Source organism: Coturnix japonica, chromosome 18, assembly GCF_001577835.2.
Source record: "Coturnix japonica isolate 7356 chromosome 18, Coturnix japonica 2.1, whole genome shotgun sequence".
NCBI classification, from domain to species: domain Eukaryota; kingdom Metazoa; phylum Chordata; class Aves; order Galliformes; family Phasianidae; genus Coturnix; species Coturnix japonica.
The window spans coordinates 4,396,895-4,416,254 of NC_029533.1; the positions used below are offsets into that span (position 1 = coordinate 4,396,895).

General features: G+C 53.0%; 3 protein-coding genes across 4 annotated transcripts in view; 2 read left to right on the forward strand and 1 right to left on the reverse strand.

Moving 5' to 3' along the window:
- The window catches only part of ASPSCR1 (ASPSCR1 tether for SLC2A4, UBX domain containing), a 34,970-nt gene extending 32,157 nt beyond the window's left edge, over window positions 1-2,813 (reverse strand). Inside the window, exons 1-3 of one of the 2 annotated variants that reach the window (XM_015879681.2) lie at window positions 2,374-2,813; window positions 1,878-1,933; window positions 1,006-1,120 (exon numbers count right to left, since the gene is read on the reverse strand). In XM_015879681.2, coding sequence (XP_015735167.1) covers window positions 1,006-1,120; window positions 1,878-1,933; window positions 2,374-2,379 — 177 coding nt within the window. In that variant the 5' untranslated portion in view covers window positions 2,380-2,813. Of the gene's footprint in view, window positions 1-1,005; window positions 1,121-1,877; window positions 1,934-2,021; window positions 2,156-2,373 lie in introns of those variants that run through there. The other variant, XM_015879680.2, reaches the window with a different exon arrangement.
- Window positions 2,814-6,805: 3,992 nt separating this feature from the next.
- Window positions 6,806-12,822, forward strand: NOTUM (notum, palmitoleoyl-protein carboxylesterase). The gene is made up of 11 exons (XM_015880120.2): window positions 6,806-7,130; window positions 7,434-7,486; window positions 7,595-7,690; window positions 8,266-8,326; window positions 8,784-8,842; window positions 9,745-9,847; window positions 10,048-10,239; window positions 10,545-10,645; window positions 10,744-10,891; window positions 11,393-11,440; window positions 11,551-12,822. The coding sequence occupies exons 1-11, from the start codon at window positions 6,820-6,822 to the stop codon at window positions 11,855-11,857; spliced, it is 1,479 nt and encodes a 492-aa protein (XP_015735606.1). The 5' UTR covers window positions 6,806-6,819; the 3' UTR covers window positions 11,858-12,822.
- A 1,546-nt stretch (window positions 12,823-14,368) lies between these two features.
- Window positions 14,369-18,536, forward strand: MYADML2 (myeloid associated differentiation marker like 2). Its single transcript, XM_015880121.2, has 2 exons — window positions 14,369-16,114; window positions 16,188-18,536. Exons 1-2 carry the CDS (start codon window positions 15,855-15,857, stop codon window positions 17,104-17,106), a joined length of 1,179 nt encoding a protein of 392 aa, XP_015735607.1. The 5' UTR covers window positions 14,369-15,854; the 3' UTR covers window positions 17,107-18,536.
- The last annotated feature ends 824 nt before the right edge of the window (window positions 18,537-19,360 follow it).

Here is a 19,360-nt window from a genome sequence, read left to right on the forward strand (position 1 = left end):
AACTCCTATTCCTGTGGATTATTTTGTTGAAATACAACTAAATAACAATTTTAATGACCTTTAACAAGGACCCCACCTTGTAAGTTTTACTGGTAACTGATAATGGTAACAATGGTTTTAATGGTAACTTTTAGTGATACTCAAAGCTATAAAACACACCCACAGCAAACGGGAGTGGAGATCCCAAAGTCTTCCAATAAAGCACTGTTCAAATTCCAATGTATGTATGAGTTTATTCATGTGACAGCCAAACTAACCACCTACAACATAAAACCACCGTCACAATTTGGCAGGCAGGCATTAAGAGAGCAACAGACCTGAAGATTTTCACTTAATCCGAGAAGCTCCTTATTAAGCACATCAGTAAAAGAAGAGATTACTTTAAGTGACAGACACATTCTCATTTCCAGACTGCTTAAATAAGATTTTACCACATAAAATGTTTATGCTCAGTAACACATATCCATTGAGTTGTGCCTCCAGCTGTTAGGATGACAAGCATATAAAGATTTAGGTCTCCTTGAAGATGACAATAACTCCTACAGAACAAAGCACCCATAAGCCTTTTGCTAGCAGTAAATAGGGGCATTAGGCCACTGCTAGACACTGCATGTCAGAGAAAGCTGTGTGAATACACCATGAATTCTGTACAAAACTGAGATTTTAGTTGAGACTCAGAGGCAAACTACAGTAACTGAAATAGAAACTGGGAAAGAAAACTCACTCAGCTTTTGAGCAAAGTCATCAGCGATCTTTAAGGTCGTATATATTTTTGACTGTTAAGTCTATCAGCTCTTCAAAAGAACCCCCTATTCCCTCCATGACCATATGGACTGTAAGCAAAGACTTCCAGCTACCAAACTGTTTTCCATCACACTTCCACTGTGGTCCTCCACTCAAGTACTGGGCAGCCTTTAACACACTCTTACTCATTAGATCTGACAGGATCGTATCCAGCAGGGCTGAAAATTGTACAAATCAGGTCACTATTTGTAATGAACGTACCGTGTTTCCAGTTCCCACTTTATTACAAGAGACTGGCACCATCTCCAGCTTGGCATTGTTGGGCAGTCTGGCAAATCTCCACTGTAAAGTGAGATCCAAAACATTTCTCTGAAACCTAAAGAAAAACACAGCAGGTGAAGATATCAGGGAACCATCACAGAGCACCATCACATCACTTCAGGGACGTAGCATCCAGGGCTGGAACAAGAGAACACTCCATGGGCAGGCTGTAAGGCATATAATGTGATGGTGCAGCATACTGAAAACTACAGTTTGTAGAAGTTACAGATAAAATCTTCAACATATGCTCTAATGAGAGCAATGTCAGAGAAACGCCAGCTGAATCGCACACAAGCTGAGCATTCAATGATAACTAACAAGGTATGTTACTGCTGTCAGAACACCAGGAAACAGAGGGGTCCTGCAGGGAACTACAGAAAGTGTATGAGGGGGAGAAGCAGGGGCATGTCGTTATGAAAGGATTTCAGTATCTGCCTCAAAACTGAATGGACTTTGTCACTGGAAAATCCACTGAGATTGATTTGAAGAAAATAACCTTCTGAAGGATCGTCAGAATTGTGCAACATGGGCCTCTCTCCCCAGTGCTAACTACGAACTGTATCCCCGTGTATTATCACACAACACCTGTATTTCTATGGCAGTAACACCAGCCCCAGGCTCAGCACACGGCTCCGGGACACCCAGCAGCCAGGCGGCTGCTCCCACCCGGCCTTCCCGGGCCCAGCAGGGCGGGCAGCTGGGGGCGTGAGGGCCGCGACACCGGGCGTTATGGTGCAGGGCCCAGCCCTGGGCCTAGGCCTCGGCCCGGCTCGGAGCTGAAGCGGCGCGGGCGACCCGGCGCAGGGACTCACTTGAGGCCGTACTCGGCGGGACTGCCGCCCTGCTTCCTGCAGACCTCCTCGAGGATCTGCCGAGAGAACGGAGACGTCACGGCCCGGCTCCGAGCCCAACTCCAAGCCCGGCCCCGCCGCGCACCGCCCCCGGCCCGGACCCACCTGGAGCAGCACCGTGCCGGGCCCCACCCGCACCGTGACCCGCCGCCCGCTGGGGGCCAACACCGACACCGCCGCACCCCCCCCGCCCGCCGCCGCCATCTTCCCTCCCGGGGAGGAGCCGCGCTGCGCCCGCCCCGCTCCGCCCCCGATGCCGGTACGAGCGGGGCCTGCTGCGGGTGCGGGGCGATATCTCAGCCGGTACAACGAGCTCGAAGGAAGCTCGGTGAGCAGAGCAGGGTTCCGGGCTCAGCTCTCTCTGGGCCCGGCAGCACCGCCATCCCCGTGGTTCCGAGCCGACGCTCCCAGCGGCTGCCCGTGAGACAGCGCGGAACAGACGGCGCCACGGCCGAACCTCCATCAGCGCTACGAGCCGATCCGATCAGATGATGCTCCGGGAGCCAGGATCCGTCACATCGCGTGCCCAGAGCGGCCAGAGCTTCCCCTCGCTCCCAGCACCGGCCCTGCTGTGCTGAACGCCCTCCCGAAGAGTCAGCTGCAGACGGGGCTCTGGTTGCTCCGGTCGTTAAGAAAGGGAGCCTGGGTTGGCCACTGGAATTCCTTTAGCTGAAGCTTTCCCCCGCTGCCTCCATCCAGCTCTGTTCTGCCCGGCTTATAAAAGAAAAGAGCCCTATTAAAGATAACACCCGGTCTTAAGCACGGCAAAGAAGGGAAGAAACGAGGCAGTGGGAAGTGACTGATGCAGACGTCTCCTGGCTGCTGAGCACAGCTCCCCAAATCCAACACCAGCACTGCTCCATAGGATGTGGTGACAGCAGTAAGGGATGTCGTAGTGTACAACACGTTGTTTAGTACTCAACAGTGTCTTTAATTCACTATTGTTCTCTCTGTTCTGTTGGGAAGGGCTGCTGTCACACCATGCCTACAAATGGGGCAACAAATACCACAGGGTGCTTGGGTGATAAGGGAGCAACCCAAGCATCACACACAAATCAAGGCACCCTGCCCTCCCATTGGCGAATGCCTTCACAGAAGGTATGAAGAAACAATTAAGATGGCTGTGTTAATGACAGCTGCTGAGATGGAGCAACCATTAAGTGTTAAAAGATACATTTCAGTTTTCATAGAGCCTGAAAACAGTTCCTGGATGGGGTGGGGGGGTGGCTCTTATTTAATGTCAGAAAAAGGCAGCTGGTTCCTATTTTGCATCTGAAAGTGACACAACCTGTACAGAAAAGTTGCTCCTGTTGAATAAGGGGTAAAAAACATGAATGTAATTCCAGCTGAGAATCTTCATGTTGCAGGAATAGGGATGGACGGAGCTTTTAATGGCAAGTCAGAGTTAGACACGGAGGTTAAGGGTCATGTTATGTATCTAGAGCCACTTCTCATCTTAAATATTCATCTCAAATGAGAAGCGCCAGGAGAGAAAGGAGGGGGAGGAAAAATCAACCTGGAGCTCATTAAAGTGCAACAAGGAAAGAGGGACTCATTAGGGAACAGCTGAAAATATCTTCAACAACGCAGATTTCTGCTGCTGTCGGGGTGAAGATGCCTGCAGTGCTACCAGTGAGTGCAGCAAAACAACCATTGCATTACCAACTGCTTTTCAGGAGTGATTACAGCAAAGAAAGTGTAGAAGAATCATCATAGGATGGCTTGGATGGGAAGGGACCTCATCAAGCTCCAAGTCCTTGCCACAATCCTTCCCCACAGTCACCTTTCAGGCTGTCTGGCATTAAATGCATGTTCCTGAAGTCATGTACGTTTGCATTCAGCCACACACCCACATGGAATAATGCATGATTTGTATTGCTTGAAAACACACACACACACAAAAAAAATACCCAACAACCTTTTTATTTTCTTTCAAATAGGCAAGAAATGAACTGGGAACATCTAGAAATACATCGTAACCAAAACATCACGCAGAACAGCAGTCGCTTATCCCAGTAAGGAGGATTTCTGGACGGCATTTCCTCCTGCTGAGTCCTGGGGTTCCCAGCACAGCATCACACAGAGCTCTGTGCTGTGGGTACGGCCTGGATGCTCCATCCCACTAAAGCAACTTTATCCTCCCCAGTGCCAGTGGTAGGAGAGATGGTGATGAAGCAGCGGGACCAAGAGAAGGGGGATTTTAGCTGCTGGTGAGTTCTGCCTGTGGGGTGATTTGTATCTCCCCCACCACCACAGCTTTTGCTCAATTCAAGACTTAGGAAATGAGCTGGGGAACTCGAGAAGAGCTGTCTCATTTCTGTCTCATTTCCTACACTACAGGAAAGTCCAAGGAACTCCAACGTACTGAACTACACTAGCACATACTGGAACATATATAGGCTATTTCATTTGGAGGGATACTCAATCAAAAAGCATCTCCCTTTATGTTACTCGCAATGGTTAAATGGTGGCCTCCTACATACCTTACTCCCACCAATAACAAATCCAGACCTTCAGCTTGCAGCTGTCTATGTTTCACAGCTCTCATTGAACCTCCTGCCATGCCAGGCACAATCTGCTCAGCACAGGGTGGTTCTTATCGAAGGCGAAGTTCTCACACTGACAGATAGCATTCAATAACTGACATGTGTGAACTTGGATGTTCCCCCAAGCTCAGTGTGTCACTATACCAAAGGAAAACGTCCAGAAGGAAGCTCTTCCCATACCGTCAGAGCCCCAAACCCTCCCAAGAGCCCCTGCTCCTTGCAACAGAGGCCATACAGGTGATGGAAGGATGAGTAAGAGCGCTCTGAGAAAAGCCCTGAGTTACAGCAGAGCAGGAGGAAGCCACATACAGGCAGGACAGGCATTATTTGAACTTCTCTACTTCACTTTGGACAAAAGCCCAGAGATCAACATTAACATACTCTCTTCTTTGCCCTAAGGCTCCCCAATGTCCCCCAGTGAGCACAGCAGCTGGTGCAGAGCCCAACTCCAGAGCTCCCCAAAGAGACAGAACACAACAGCAGAACACAAGCCAGTCAGAGTGATGGCAGACATCCTTTTCTCTAAGGAAACAGGATGAGGCTCAGTGATGCTACTTGCCCCATTTCCTTGCAACTAGTGGGATAACAGCTCCTGGAGCTGCCTGTGCCCACCATGCCAGCGATCCCAGAGCACAGAGGCTTCACATAGCGATGTGTTCCCCAGCCCTGCAGCCCCACAAAGCCCCACAGGAGCTCCCAGCAGCCATGCAGGAGGAAGGAATGGTGCTGCAGTAAGATGCAATGGTGCAGCACCGTGATGGGCCCAAAAATGTATCAGGGTGTGAGTGCAGTGCTACGTTCAGCTCAGCAGCTTTCCTGGCTTGAAGTACAGTTGGTGCCATCAGCATTTGACTAAATGCAAACATTAAGAAAATTAAAGAAAAACTAGACTGGGGTATAAGAGTAACCAGACAAAGCGTGATGATCAGGTTGTGAAGGCACCTGCTTTGGCTGTAGGATGCTCAGTGCTGAGGATACACTTTAAGAGTCCAAACAGGCTGAGGATAAAATGCAGCTGCAGCGGATGAACAGCCTTCATTTGTGCCCAGCAAAAAAACCCTCCACTCAATATTTCTGGATTCTGCTATTTCCACCTTTTCGATCCCAGGCAGATTTCCCAATGAGCACAGCCTCCTGGGGCTGCTGAAGCACGGGAGCTGCCCTTTCTGCTACCGAACAGAGCCAGACATGTGCCAAGAGCAGCATTTTCTTTGCACGTCCATGGTTTGTAACGCTGAATTTTGAGATCATTCCATTTCTGGGACATGCCTCGCTCTTATGGTTGACAGGCATCCCACTAACAGATCCTTACCAGTGCCTTTGAACCAGAACTCCTTAAAAAGTACCGTAAATGTCACAACAGCACAGAACAACCAGGCAGAGCTGCCGGCAGATCCCTCAGCCCGTGCAGGTAATTGCGGGGAGCGGCAGGAAAAGTCCTTCGGAGCGCCGAGGCAGGAGGGCGCCGGGGGAGCGACCCCCACACCCTGCGGGCAGCCCCCTCCGAGCAGAGCCGGGCCCCTCCGCTCCCCTTTGTTCCCCGGCTCGCAGCCGCCCGTTCCCGCAGCCCACACGGAGCGGAGCGCCGCTCGCTCGGGAGAAACGGCCGCCTCCCGCTCCTCCTGCGCTCCGCTCGGGCCGGCACCGGGAGCGGCCGCGGCGGATACGGGAACGCGCCGGGCTCGGGGCCGGCTCCTCCCGGGGCGGGGGGCGGGAAGAACCACCCGGCCGGGCCGGGGCGGAGCCGCCGCCGGGTTACGGGGGGCCGGGAGGGGGCGCGGGCCGGGGGGCGCCGCCGGCGGGGCCGACACGTGCGGGGCCTCGCGGCGCCGTCGGGGCCTCCGAGCGGCCCGGCCCCGCCCGAAGGGGCCGCCCCGCGGGCGATTTGCTCCGGAGGCGCCGCCGTTCCGCGGTCCCGGCGCCGGCCCGAGGGGCGGCGATGGCGGCGAGGCGCGGGGGGGACGGGCCCTGCGGAGCGGCGGCGGCTCGCGGTGCCGGTGCGGCGGGCGCGGCGCAGACCCCCCGCTCCCTCCGCCTCGCTCCGAGGGGGCGGAGGGCAGGGCAGGGCGGGGGCTGGCCGGCTGCTGCCCCACGCGGCGCCCGGGCTGGCGGCGCCCCCGGCGCGCTCCCCGCGCACTCCGTGCCCCTCTGTCATGCTCGCCGCCTGGGAGCGGCCGGCGGGCTCCTGCGCCGGCAGCCGCCCCGCAGAGCCCGCGCCGTCGGCGCTGCCCTCGCCGCCCGCCGCCGACCCCCTGCCCCGCGGACGGCTCGGCGGGGCGCGGCGGAGCGCGGCCGGGGTCGCCCGGCACCGGGGGCTGGCGGCTGCCGCGGCGCGGGGCGGGTGGCGGCGGGCGGCGATGGGCACGGCGGCCGTGCACCTCCTGCTGCTGCTGGGGCTGCTGCACGCCGGACCCGGCGGCGAGGGCAGGAAGGGCTGGAGGCGAAGGGGCCCGGCGGCCCGAGAGCGCGGAGAGGCGGCGGCGGCGGCGGCCGAGAGCTTCCCGCTGGACTTCACCGCCGTGGAGGGCAACATGGACAGCTTCATGGCGCAGGTCAAGAGCCTGGCCCAGTCGCTGTACCCCTGCTCGGCACAGGCGCTGCCGCACGACCTGCGCCTGCACCTCCTGCACAACGCCTCGGTCACCTGCAACGACGGCAGCCCGGCCGGGTGAGTCCCCGCGCCGCCCCCCGCGTCCAGCCCGGCCCGGACAGCGGCTCCCCCCGGCCGCCCGGTCCCGGCGCGGCCCCGAGGCCAACGGCGCCACCTCGCGGCCGCGCTCCGCCCACGGCGGCGACAGGTGCAGCGCCCGCAGCGCCTCCAGCGCCTCCCGGTCTCGCCCCGCTCGCGGCTCCGGGCGCGGAGCGAACACCGAGCGCAGCGCCGACGCTCCGGCGGGGCGGCCATCAAAGCGCTGCGGTCGGGCGCAGCTCCACGCTCAGGCCGCGCCGCCTCGTGTTTGTTTGTCCGCAGCTACTACCTCAAAGAGTCCAAGGGCAGCCGGCGGTGGCTGCTGTTCCTGGAAGGTGAGAAGCCTCCGGCGCCGCCTCGACCGGGCGCGGCTCGGGGCGGCCCCGCTCTGGCCGCCTGCCCTCGGCTGTGGGCGGCGCGGCGTGACCCGCGGTGCCCCGCAGGGGGCTGGTACTGCTTCAACAGGGAGAACTGCGACACGCGCTACGACACCATGCGGAGGCTGATGAGCTCCAAGGAGTGGCCCGCGACCAGAGTGGGTGAGCGTCGTGCGGGGCCGGGGCCGCCTGCGGGACGCACGTGGGGGAGCGGCGGAACGGCCGTGGGCAGCGCGGAGCTCCGCGTCCGCTCTTAATTGTAATCCCAGACCCGCCGGGATCTTGTAAAGCTTTGGTTTGGTCGCTTGTTTTGAAGCGCGTTCGTCCTTCTCTCAATACACCCCTTCCCCAACTCGGTCGCAGCGCCCACCGCCGTGCTGTGCGCATCGGGGCACGGCAAAGAACCTGCGGCTTCTCTAAGGTCACCCATAAGCTGAATTGACACCCGGAGCTGCGGGGCTCCGTGGCTGGCAGAGCACTGCCGTTCCTGCAGCACTCAGTCCCTCCACATCCCTCATCTGCTCCCATTTGCAGGTGCATGTGCTGTCACTCACCTGTGGGCATTTGGGAAGTGCTTATCTCTATGCCATGGAGCCTTTCTGTGCTGTAGGAGCTGTATGGATGGAGCTGTATGGATGGGGCTCTCCAGGCAGGCTCCAGCCCTAACACAAACCACGTTCTGAAGCTCGCATAGAAATCAGTGTCACTGAACGTTCCCTCTTTGTGTCCACATGCAGGAACAGGAATCCTGTCATCACAGCCGGAGGAAAACCCCCACTGGTGGAACGCCAACATGGTGTAAGGACAGACTGCACGGGGAGATGGGTTCTGCTGTCACAGCTCCTCCTGCTTTGGGGCAGCAGAAATGCTGCAGGGACAGGTTAAGGCCAACGGCCACATGAGGTGCCATACACATCTGGGTGAAGTTGTGCCTGCCTGGACTGGAGAACTCCAAGTCCGCTCTATGAGGAGCTGTGGGGTGATGGAGAAGGACTTGGGGTAGTTGAGAGCCTTCTCAAGTAGATGAAGTGGCACATCCAATGGCTGGCTGATGGCGTGTTGTGTGTCATCTACTGGTGTTAGGAGGAAATGGGTGTAGGTGTCACTGGGCGTGCAGGACGGTGTGAAGGTGCACTGGGGGGCTGTGGGGACAAGAAGCCGTTCCCTTCTCCCGTCCCCAGGGTTTAATTGTCTTCAGTCGTGTGACCCCATCGTCACCCCGCAGGAACGCAGCGCTCACACAACTCTTTTACAGATTCATCCCCTATTGCTCAAGTGATGTTTGGAGCGGCGCCTCTTCCAAGTCTGAGAAAAGTGAGTGTTGCTGACGGGCTGTTGCTGCCGCAGACGTTGCGCTTTGAAGGCCACGGCCAGACTTCTGTGAAACGCACGCACGGGGAACAGGCTTTTCTCACTGAAGGGCAGGAAAGAATATCGAGCTACTTCCAGATAAAACATCCTGATCTCTTTAGCGCAGTCTGTTTTGACATAGTTCAGAGCCACTGCTTGCGGAGATGTTACTGATGCAGTAGGCGAGGATTAGAGGAACTGAATTCCTTTTGGATGACTCCCCGGCTTCCAGCGCACAGCAAATTAAACGGTGCAGCTGAGGAACCATGGTTTGTTGCATGTGACTTTGGCTTTGCTGATGTGAGAGGAGAGTGAACTTAACTTCAGACTTGTCCTGGGGAGGTGTCTGTCCTTGGAAAGGAGCCGTTGTGTGTCACTCTAAAGCTATCTGCAGAATTCTTTGCAAAAAAGAATCACTGCTTTGCATACGTGCCCGCTTTGTATCAGCCATCCTTTTGGTAATGCCAGAACTCAGCATCTGCCTGCTGGAGTCCTCTCCCATGGAGCTACGTTTCAGTCCAGTGATCTGTTTCACCTCGTGTGGCTCTGGGTGCTCGCTGAGTTAAGATATTACAAGAAGGGATACCTATGGAAACAGTCTGCTTTGCTCTCATTTTCCTTCTCTTAGCTCACCAATTCCCGAGCACCATGTAGGATGGCCTGCTGGCATTACCTTGTATTCTGTTCATTGCTTATTCACTTCTTTCAGGGAGGTTTAACACTGGGGGATCATGCAGGTGGGGGGAACAGGCCAGTGTTTAGACCTGTAATCCTTCTGTAAAGTTCTTAGGCATTTCTGGAGAGGAAGTGAAAGTCTTTACCCTGGGTAAGAAACAGCTTTGTTGACACTGAGGTCTCTGTTTCAGATGAATATGCCTTCATGGGAGCGCTGATCATCCAGGAGGTCATCAAGGAGCTCGTGGGGAAAGGTCTTAGCACTGCAAAAGTGCTGCTGCTGGCAGGGAGCAGGTATGTGTCTGCAGGGCTCCCACAGCAGAAAGCTCTTTGTAAGAGGTCTCAGCAGCAATCCCTGCACTTGTTCTCCACGAGGTTGTCCTGTGGATAAATGAAGTTGTTTAAGGAGTGTCGCTGCTGTGAGAGATGTTTGCTAGCAGCCGTGCCGTAGCTGTGCCTGCGTCGTCACTGCAGTACTAAAATTGCTGTTGCAGTGCTGGAGGAACAGGAGTGCTGCTGAACGTGGATCGTGTGGCAGAGCAGCTGGAGGAGATGGGGTACCAAGGGATCCAGGTTCGCGGCTTGGCAGACTCCGGGTGGTTCCTGGACAATAAGCAGTATCGCAGAACTGACTGTATCGATACCATAACGTGTGCTCCAACAGAAGCCATCAGAAGAGGAATAAGGTACAGTCATGTGAAGTGTGCTTTTGCAAAGGTCGGTGTGGGAGGATGCTCTGCTTCTCTGTCTTGCTGCATTTTGACACCTGAGCGAGCAGTATTTATTACATAACATCAGTGGTCTCTTCAGACACGTGAACAAAAGTATTCACTTAGCTGCTCTAAAATGCATTGGCTGTATGGTGCAGTCAAGAAAGAGCTTTGCTTCTTGTGAGTTGGCACTTTAACAGAGCAGAACTAGACCAGCATATGGGAAGATCACTGTTAAGATGTTATTATGACATTCGTTCTGTTGTTGCGTTGCCTTCCAGGTATTGGAATGGTATTGTTCCTGAACGCTGTAAGCTGCAGTTTAAAGAGGGAGAAGAATGGAATTGTTTTTTTGGGTATAAGATTTACCCCACTCTTCGATGTAAGTATTGGAGGAGGGAGAGAGGAAAATGGATTCTGGCGTTTTCTCTGCAGATAACTTACAGCAACCTTTTCTTCCTTCTTTTTTTGTCTTCCCAGGTCCGGTCTTTGTTGTCCAGTGGCTGTTTGATGAGGCCCAGCTCACTGTAGACAATGTACACCTCACTGGGCAGCCTGTTCAGGAGGGGCAGTGGCTTTACATCCAGAATCTGGGTAGGGAGCTGAGAAACACCTTGAAGGACGTGACGTAAGTCTTTGAGAAAAAGCAACCTGTGTACTTCCAAGAAAAGCCCCTTATCCACTATTCTGACACCATTTATCTGATCTCTGCAGAAACTGGTGTCATACATTGATAACTGTACTTAGTCTATGCCAAGACTCTTGACTGTTTCATTCCTGAATGAGCACACAGTAACTCCCAGGCTCACCATTACCAGCTGTCCTTTGTTATTGATAAGAACATGTTGGTGCTGGTTGGGTTTGCTTTTTACCAACCTCTGTCGCGAGGTCTGAGACCCCTTCCCATTGCACAGCCATCCACCCCACGGGGTTGTTGTGGAAAGTACTGATCATAAAACACTGAGATGGTTCTTCATTGTCTCATCAACTGTTAATGTACTTCAGTTGCTGTACGCATCAGGAGTCTCTTGTAGAAGATCCCACCTTCTGCCTCATTGAGAAGGTTCTATTCAGTGGGAGTTAATTTGTCCTCCCAAGAGCTAATCTGTGTTTCTGTTTTCTCCTTCAGTGCTAGCTTCGCTCCTGCCTGTTTGTCTCATGAGATCATTACACGCAAGTGAGTGATTTTACAGCTTCTATGAAAGGTCAACGTGAAAACAGCAGGGGAAATAACCAGTGCTGATAGCCCGAGCTCTCTGACACGAGCTGTCTGGTTTGTCTTTTCAGCCATTGGACAGACATCCAGGTGAAGGGGACGTCGTTACCCCGCGCCCTGCACTGCTGGGATCGGAGCCTACATGAGAGCAACAAAAACGGGAAGACCCCTCTGAAAGGTTGCCCAATTCATCTGATTGACAGCTGTCCGTGGCCCCACTGCAACCCCTCGTGCCCCACTATCAGGGACCAGTTCACAGGGCAGGAGATGAACGTGATCCAGTTCCTCATGCACATGGGTTTTGATGTGCAGAAGATGGCACAGCAACAGGGCCTGGAGCCCAGTAAACTCCTGGGGATGCTCAGCAGTGGTAACTAGGAGGGGGATCTTCCCAGGGGCAGAGAGATTAGATCAGGAGGAAACTCGGAGCCCTTCTCCCACACTCTCTCATTTTCCTTACGCTCATGCAGGCTGCTGCACGCTCACCCCCTTGCAGGCTGAAACCTGCACACCCCCACACGCTCCCACACTCTTGCACACTTAGGATGTGTTAAGAAAAAAAAGAAAAAGAAAACAAAAAAAAATTACACAAAAAAAGCAATTTCTTGCTTACACCGTTTGACTGGGACGTGTTACCTCCTCACTCCAGGGCTCGGCCATTCACATCCTCTTCTGTGTTACACAAGGCAATCTGACGCAGGGAGTAGAGAAGCCATAAATAGCACGATGAGAACCTTCCCCAGGTCTAGGACTTCCACCCTTGCCATGAATTTGACATCACAGACTTATACAAGTGGTGGGGGAAAAAAGAACAAAAAGCAAGCACTGGATTTCTTTTGTCCAACTAGAAGTGAAGAAATGATTACATGACTTCCTAGAGGCCAGCATCTCACCATGTATCGCAGTGCACAACCCAAGGGCACGTGCTAGGGATGGACGCTCTTGTAATCAACTTACTTTCATCTTATTTTATAAATGACTTTTTTTTATTACTTTTTTTTTTAAAACTAAGCAAGAAATATAAATGATATTGTTTTGTAACATATTCTTATTTTTTTTTTTAAATAACGAAGAAACCTCTTGCTACTTTGGCAATGTGGACGTATTTATTTTAATATGTAAAATGCTATTTATGAGAGCTGAGCAGAGGAACCATTTGTCTGGCTTTGTCAAGTTGTGGATGCTGCTCGTTTGGATGGGATTTCCTTACGATCGCTGAGCCTGGCAGTGGGCTGGGAGTGGTGTTGTCGTCTTATATGATGAGACTCTGGTGTTCCCCTCGCAGTGTGCTTTGTCATTCTCTCTAAAGGAGGCATTATAGTGTATGAAGATGGAGACTTTCACCCAGCATCTGCTGTTTGCATCTTTAAACGGCGTTTTCAGCTTGAGGATTGGGATATATCAGGTATTGCAGGGCGTTGCTTTAAGATCTGTTTTTACAGCGGTTAAGAAATGTTTGATTCGAGCAGGCCTGTCTCAAAAGGCAAAGCGTTTCCAACATAAAAGCACGAGACAAGAAACAACATATTTCCATTCCTCTCATTTGTGAACACACCCTCCTCTTTGAAATGGGAAGGGAGCAGGGGAGGGAACAGGAGCGTGGCTGGAGCTGGAGGCAGCAAGAGGCCGTTCCTTAGAGCAGAAAGCTTGTGCAAAAGCTTCACTGCAGCGTGCTGTGTCAGTGCAGGCAAACCTGTGCACAGAGCACAACTTCCATCCTTGCTGTGGAGGTCCTTAACACCTCCTTTGCGTTCCCTCGCACTGTGTGTGGTTACACAGTGCATAAGCAACAGAAGTTTAGGGCCGAATGAAAATTCCATGTGCTTTCAAGAGAGCTTCCCAGGTTAAAGGCGGCGCTGCCTGTAAGGTCCCAACCTTATCTGTATGGACTGCAGCAAACACTCAAGCAGTACCATGCTGGGAAGCAGCCCTGCTGTGTAAGATGGGGCTTAAAACCCAGCTTATGTGAAGTGCTAAGGAGAAAATGGATGGTGCTCCCAGCAGAACTGAGATGCAAGAAAGCTACCAGCGGAGTTTCCATATTATTTGTGTAGGAATTACTAATATTTTATATGCTTTAATAACTGATGTAACAGTAACATTGTTCTGACTATACTTTTCATGGCACTCAGCTGAGAGGCTTCCTCAATACAGGGGATGTTTGAAAGCATGCTGAGAGTGGGATTCCTTTGAGGGCCAGAGTTGCTTAGGGTCGATCAGTGCAGAGCTCTGGTACCTCAATAGCAGCCAACATTGCTGCCATACACTTGTTCTTCTCTTGGGAGCATCGAGGGAAACTGCTGCATCCATGAGCTGTTCTCTGAATGGTTGGACACAGGGTGATGCATTTTGATGGCAAGTGCCCTGCTCTGTGTCCAGCAAAGCTTCTGCCAGCAAATGTATAAATGCCACTGTTCAAGTTTGCAATATTTTCCATGGAGCTGGTTGCCCATATTTCTAAAACACGAATTCAAAGGCTGATTTCTAAGAGGCAAGGAATGTTCACAGAGCTTATATGACGTCTATTTTTTATTCCAAACAGGAAAATATTCCCTGGAAGTCGGCAATCTCTAGTTCAGTGTGGCTCTGCAATAGTCTTTTGAAAGACAGAACAGAGCAGAAGCCCTCAGAAATATTGCTAAGGGGGGAATTTGGCTAATTTATTAGAAAAAACATATGATGGGGTTGCCAGCTTTATCTGGTAACCAGAATCTGTAACCCAGGGGGTGATTTCCAGTTCTATATTTCTTCTTGTACTTGTGCAATAAATATAATTTTTCCAAGCCTTTGTGAAGCTGACACTTCTGAGTTTGTCACCAGGGATATTTGCTACATGGAAGCCAACAGCAAGAGGGGTGAGACTGGAAGAATTCCGTACCATGTGTTTGTACCCTCAGATCTCATGACTGGATGAGATGCTTTCTATTAGAACCTCATCACTGACAAATTGTCCCCAATAGGATCATGTGATTGAGCTAAAATTAAAACGCAATTAAGAAATCAAAGGCTGACAGTGGATGTAAGTATGTGCACGGCATGGCTGTAGTTCCAGACTCAGCGTAGCCAGCATGGGACAGCTGCAGCCAAACACTTTGGTGGGAAGGCATGAGGAGTAAGGAGCAGCACTCAGCAATGAACCATGGAATCACAGGATGGTTGGAGTCAGAAGGGACCCTAAAGGCCATTTGGTGCCAGCCCTGCATTAAGCAGGGACACCCGCAGCTCCATCAGTGCTCACAGCCCATCCCTGACCTTGGTTGGCTGCAGGGATGGGGCACCAGCTCCCATATGGATTAGCATCACGGGGTTAGGAGGGGCAGGTATCAGTGACAGCAAACCTTCCCCCCCCGCAGCCCCTCAGCCCTTTCAGTGCATTTCCTGGCTGTTGTGATGTTAACCGTGCCAACTCCACCCCCAGCTCACAGCAGCACTGTGTGGGTGCAGCAGGGTGCCTGCGGGCCCCACACACAGTGTGGCAGGACCAGGGGCAGCCCCACCTGCACACACCCGGACCCCTCCCAACAGCACACCAGGATCATGAACGGATCAAAGCAGCAATTCTGTGTTTCCACCTCAGCCTGGTGTGCAGTTTGAGGTTGGGGGTGATCCCGGGTGCTGGAGTGTGGCAGTGGCCTGGTGCCATGCTGAGGCCCAGTGCCATGAGTGGGCTGCATGAGGAATCCCTTCTGTAGCGTTTTTTGCATTCTGAAGCCTCAGCAAGCCATCTTATTTCACTTTTATAGTTGAAATGAGACTTTCCAGCTGTGAAGAATCCTTAGCAAACGTACACCGTAAATGGCGATGGGGAAAGCTGTGATCCAACTGCGGGGTTTGACCATTCCTATTGGAATCCAAAGCAGAGCAAAGGATATCAAAGCCATTTTTTTTGTCAACAATTGCATTCGGGTTTGGCACTCAGAAAGATAAGAATGAGCGGTTCCCACATTAGTAAAACAGGGAAGAGCTTAAGGAGTCGGCAAGGATTGGTGTCCAAAGCACAGCGGGGCCTTTCACAGCATGCAAATATATCACTGCTCCAGATCAAAAGGAGCGAAGTGAGTCAGCTTCTATCGCTTCTATGGGCTCTCACGGTGCCCCTGGTGCCTCCAGGCCTGTCCCCTCCCTCCCCCCGAAGGGTTGTGCATGGGGCTGTGCAGCTGCAGGGAGAGCAGCACTGACCAATGCATGTCCAGAGGAGCAGGAGGGCAGCCCAGAGCTGTGATGGAGCTCAGGGTGTCAGTGTTAAATAACACCACTCACGGCAGTTGAGGGGGGCAGGACTCGTTCCAGCACTATTAATATAGCCCCTATTTATATTCCTGGGTTCCTGCAAACGCCACAGCAGAGCTACAGCTGCAGAGCTAAAATGGAATAAATGTCAGCCCCCGGGGAGAACGTGATCCTTTCAGCCATCGCGAGGGAAAGCAGGCAGCGAAAGGACAGAATAAGGGACAGTATTCAGAGCTGGGAACTGATTGCAGCACCCCGAGAGAGCAGCCGGTGGGCAGAGCCAGCACTGACCTCCCTGCAGCAGCACTCGGTGCCAGAGACGCACACTCAGCGTCAGCACAGCACCTACGGATACCGGCAGAGACAGGCAGGGATTGGAGCTGCTGTCTGCAGATCCGGAGCCAGGTGTGACTCAGGACAAAGGGTAAAAGCCTGGAAGGAAGTTTGGATGTTCGTTTTTTAATTGCATTGTCTGCAGGGCTGGAAAGATGATGGAGAGCACAGGAGGGCCGTATCTGAACACCGCGGCTGTGACATCCCCGGTGGGAATAGTTCGTTTGCTGCAGATGATGTTTGGATGCACCACGTTCAGCCTGGTGGCCCATCAGGGGGGATTCAGCGCAGCCTACGGCACCTTCTGCATGTTTGTCTGGACCTTCTGCTTTGCTGTCACAGTCTTTATCACTACCTGCGAGTTCACGCACCTGCACAGCTGTCTGAGCATCTCCTGGGGGAACTTCACAGCGGCGTTCGCCATGCTGGCCACGCTCATGTCGGTCACGGCAGCAGTGATCTACCCGCTGTACTTTGTGCAGCTCGGCTGCTACCCCATCACCTGCGAGGTGAGAGACTTCCGCATAGCGGCCAGTGTTTTCGCCGGCCTCGTGTTCATTGTGTACGGCGTGGAGGTGTTCTTGACCAGAGCCAAACCAGGACAGGTCACCAGCTACATGGCCACCGTCTCTGGGCTCCTGAAGATCGTACAGGCCTTTGTGGCTTGCATCATCTTTGGGGCGCTGGTGAATGACAGCCAGTATAGCAAATACGTGGCCACGCAGTGGTGTGTGGCCGTCTACAGCTTCTGCTTTATGGTCACGGTGGTGGTGGTCGCCTTCAGTGTCACAGGTAAGACCGCCCAGCTGTGCTTCCCCTTTGAGCGCTCTGTGGTTGTCTACACGTTCGGGGCTGTCCTGCTGTACGTGAGCGCGGCCGTCATCTGGCCGGTGTTCTGCTTTGACAGCAAGTACGGCTCCCCGCAGCGCCCCAGCGCCTGTGCCAAGGGCAGGTGTCCATGGGACAGCCAGCTGGTGGTGGCCATCTTCACCTACATCAACCTGCTGCTCTACGTGGTGGACCTGGCGTACTCCCAGCGCATCCGTTTCGTATCCCACATCTGAGGCCCGGCTCCAGCAGCAGCAGCAGGAGATGGGATGCATCGAGGACAGGCACAGACTGGGCCAGGAACCAGAGCCCATGGCCAGGGCTGAGTGGGCCCACAGTCACAGCCCACAGCGGATCAGCTGCCCACCCCCATCAGTCGGCATCTGCTTCAGCCACCTGGTGCCAGGGTGAAGAAATCCTGCAGTCCAAAGCATGCGAAATGGCCTCTCATCTCCAGAAGGCAAAACTAAAATGCTTGCTGCAATAGTGGGTCTGTGAGCTGCTGGAAATGCTGAGCCAAATATTAGGAAAGACACCAAAGATTTTGAAACTGTTACCAACACTTAACTATAATCAAGTGACTACCCAGGAAGTGGGAAAGTTAAAAGCTGCATCAAGGAACAGCAGTTCCAGAGATGAAAAACAATGTTGGGAGTTTGGGTTAGTCTGGGCTGTGTGGTGAGACATGAAATACTTGCAAATGTGGGAAATTCCAGTCGGGATGTTTCTGAGAAGAACATCATAGCTGTGATATTATTGTGATGGTTTCCTTTCCCTCCGCTCCCCTGTTTAGCACAGCAAAGGAATAACCCAAGAATGCACCTTGAGGGGGAGCACGGGGTGTCCTATTTAACACCAAGCCTTTATAGGAACGAATGTTTGTGTAACTGGAGTTCTATTGCCAAGAAATGGTGCAGAATGGATCCAAACTGCAAAGAAACTGCAGTCAGACATCCTTGCTTGGACAAAGCAGAGGGTCTTGTTCTATCTAACACCTGCGTTGTTCGTAGGCCATTGCTTCTTCATACTGATTTTATTTACTGATATTATTTTCCTGGAAGCTTAAAGATAAGTTTTGGGGTTGGAGGTGGGGATGAAGGGAATGCAAAGATGAATGGATGTCACAGCCCTGCACAATGAGCAAACCTATATGAAAAAGCCTTGCATGTCATGGTAACGAACAGGGAGTGCTGGCTGGGAGCAGATCAGGTTGTGGGATTCCTGAGCTCTCTGTGTCACAGCAGCTGTGCTCCCCGGGCCCATCCCTGACAAAACACCCATAAAAGTCCCACATAGCACGGCTCAGATTCCCAGCTTAGCTCAACAACTCCTCACTTACAGTCAGGCAGACACTAAAGCAGCCCGAGTTCTCATGCAGGGCAGATAGACTGGATCCAAACCCAGAAGAAGCTGATACTGACAGGAGTGAGATTCATTTCTTAAGCAAATTAAAATAAAGCTGAATGGCAGCCTTGCAATCTGCACCTACAGAGGTTTGCATCCTTTCCCTTTGCTCACTGTGCAGCTGTTATCTCGGCAAGCTGCAGCCCTTCTGCTTTCCAATTCATGTTGATGCACAGCTCCTGCATGGCCTGGGCTGCCAGCACTTTGGGATGACCTTCTTTGTAGCAGATTCAGGATTAAAAGGAAGGAAAGAGACTTTTCATTATTGCCTCGTGTGGGGTTGGAAAAGCAAAGGAAAAAGGTCCATTGGGAGGGGCTGCGTTGCACAATACTACAGCCCTAAGGAGCGTCCTTTAGCTGGAACCATTAGGCAGAGAAACAAGAGCTGGTATCTATTGGAAGGGGAATGTGCCACGCAGCCCTCCAAGGGCTTTTTCCTCTTCCACAAGCTGCCATTAAGGCAGGAGATTTGGAAGATGAGGCCAATGGCTTCTCCAAGGGCAGAGCATTGAGGGGGGGAGGTTGGTATAACATGAGGCCAAAGGGAAACAAAGCATGGGGGCAATATTTGGATGGGGAGGATGGGGTGGAAATGGGCCGTAACATGGAAATGATGATAGCGAGGGGTGGAGGATGGACCGAGGAGCATTGCCAAGGACAGCCCGTTCATCCAGCCCTTCATCCGCCAGCCAAGGGCTGAGCACACAGTGCTCGCATGGTCACAATGGCAGCAAATGGAGGGAGTGAGGATGACGAGCTGCTCCTGGAGGAAAATAAGCCAAACCTCGTGTTTTGGTGGTTACAAACCCTCAAACCATTGGAAAGAATGAGATTGCCCAACGCAGGGCACACACACAGCCCCTATCTGCACACACAGCCCCTATCTGCGCCATGGGGCTGAACCAGCAGCACTGTGTTAATTAAGAGCCCTTTATTAGCAGAGCTCATCCTCCTTAATTAGTGAGTGGTGACCGGGAGCCCCGCACACCCCGCCCCCATCCCGGGGCGGGGCCCGAACCTTCCAGAACGGAGCGGGATCCGAGCGCGGCTGCGGCGGAACCACAGCGCCCCCTGGCGGCTCGGAGC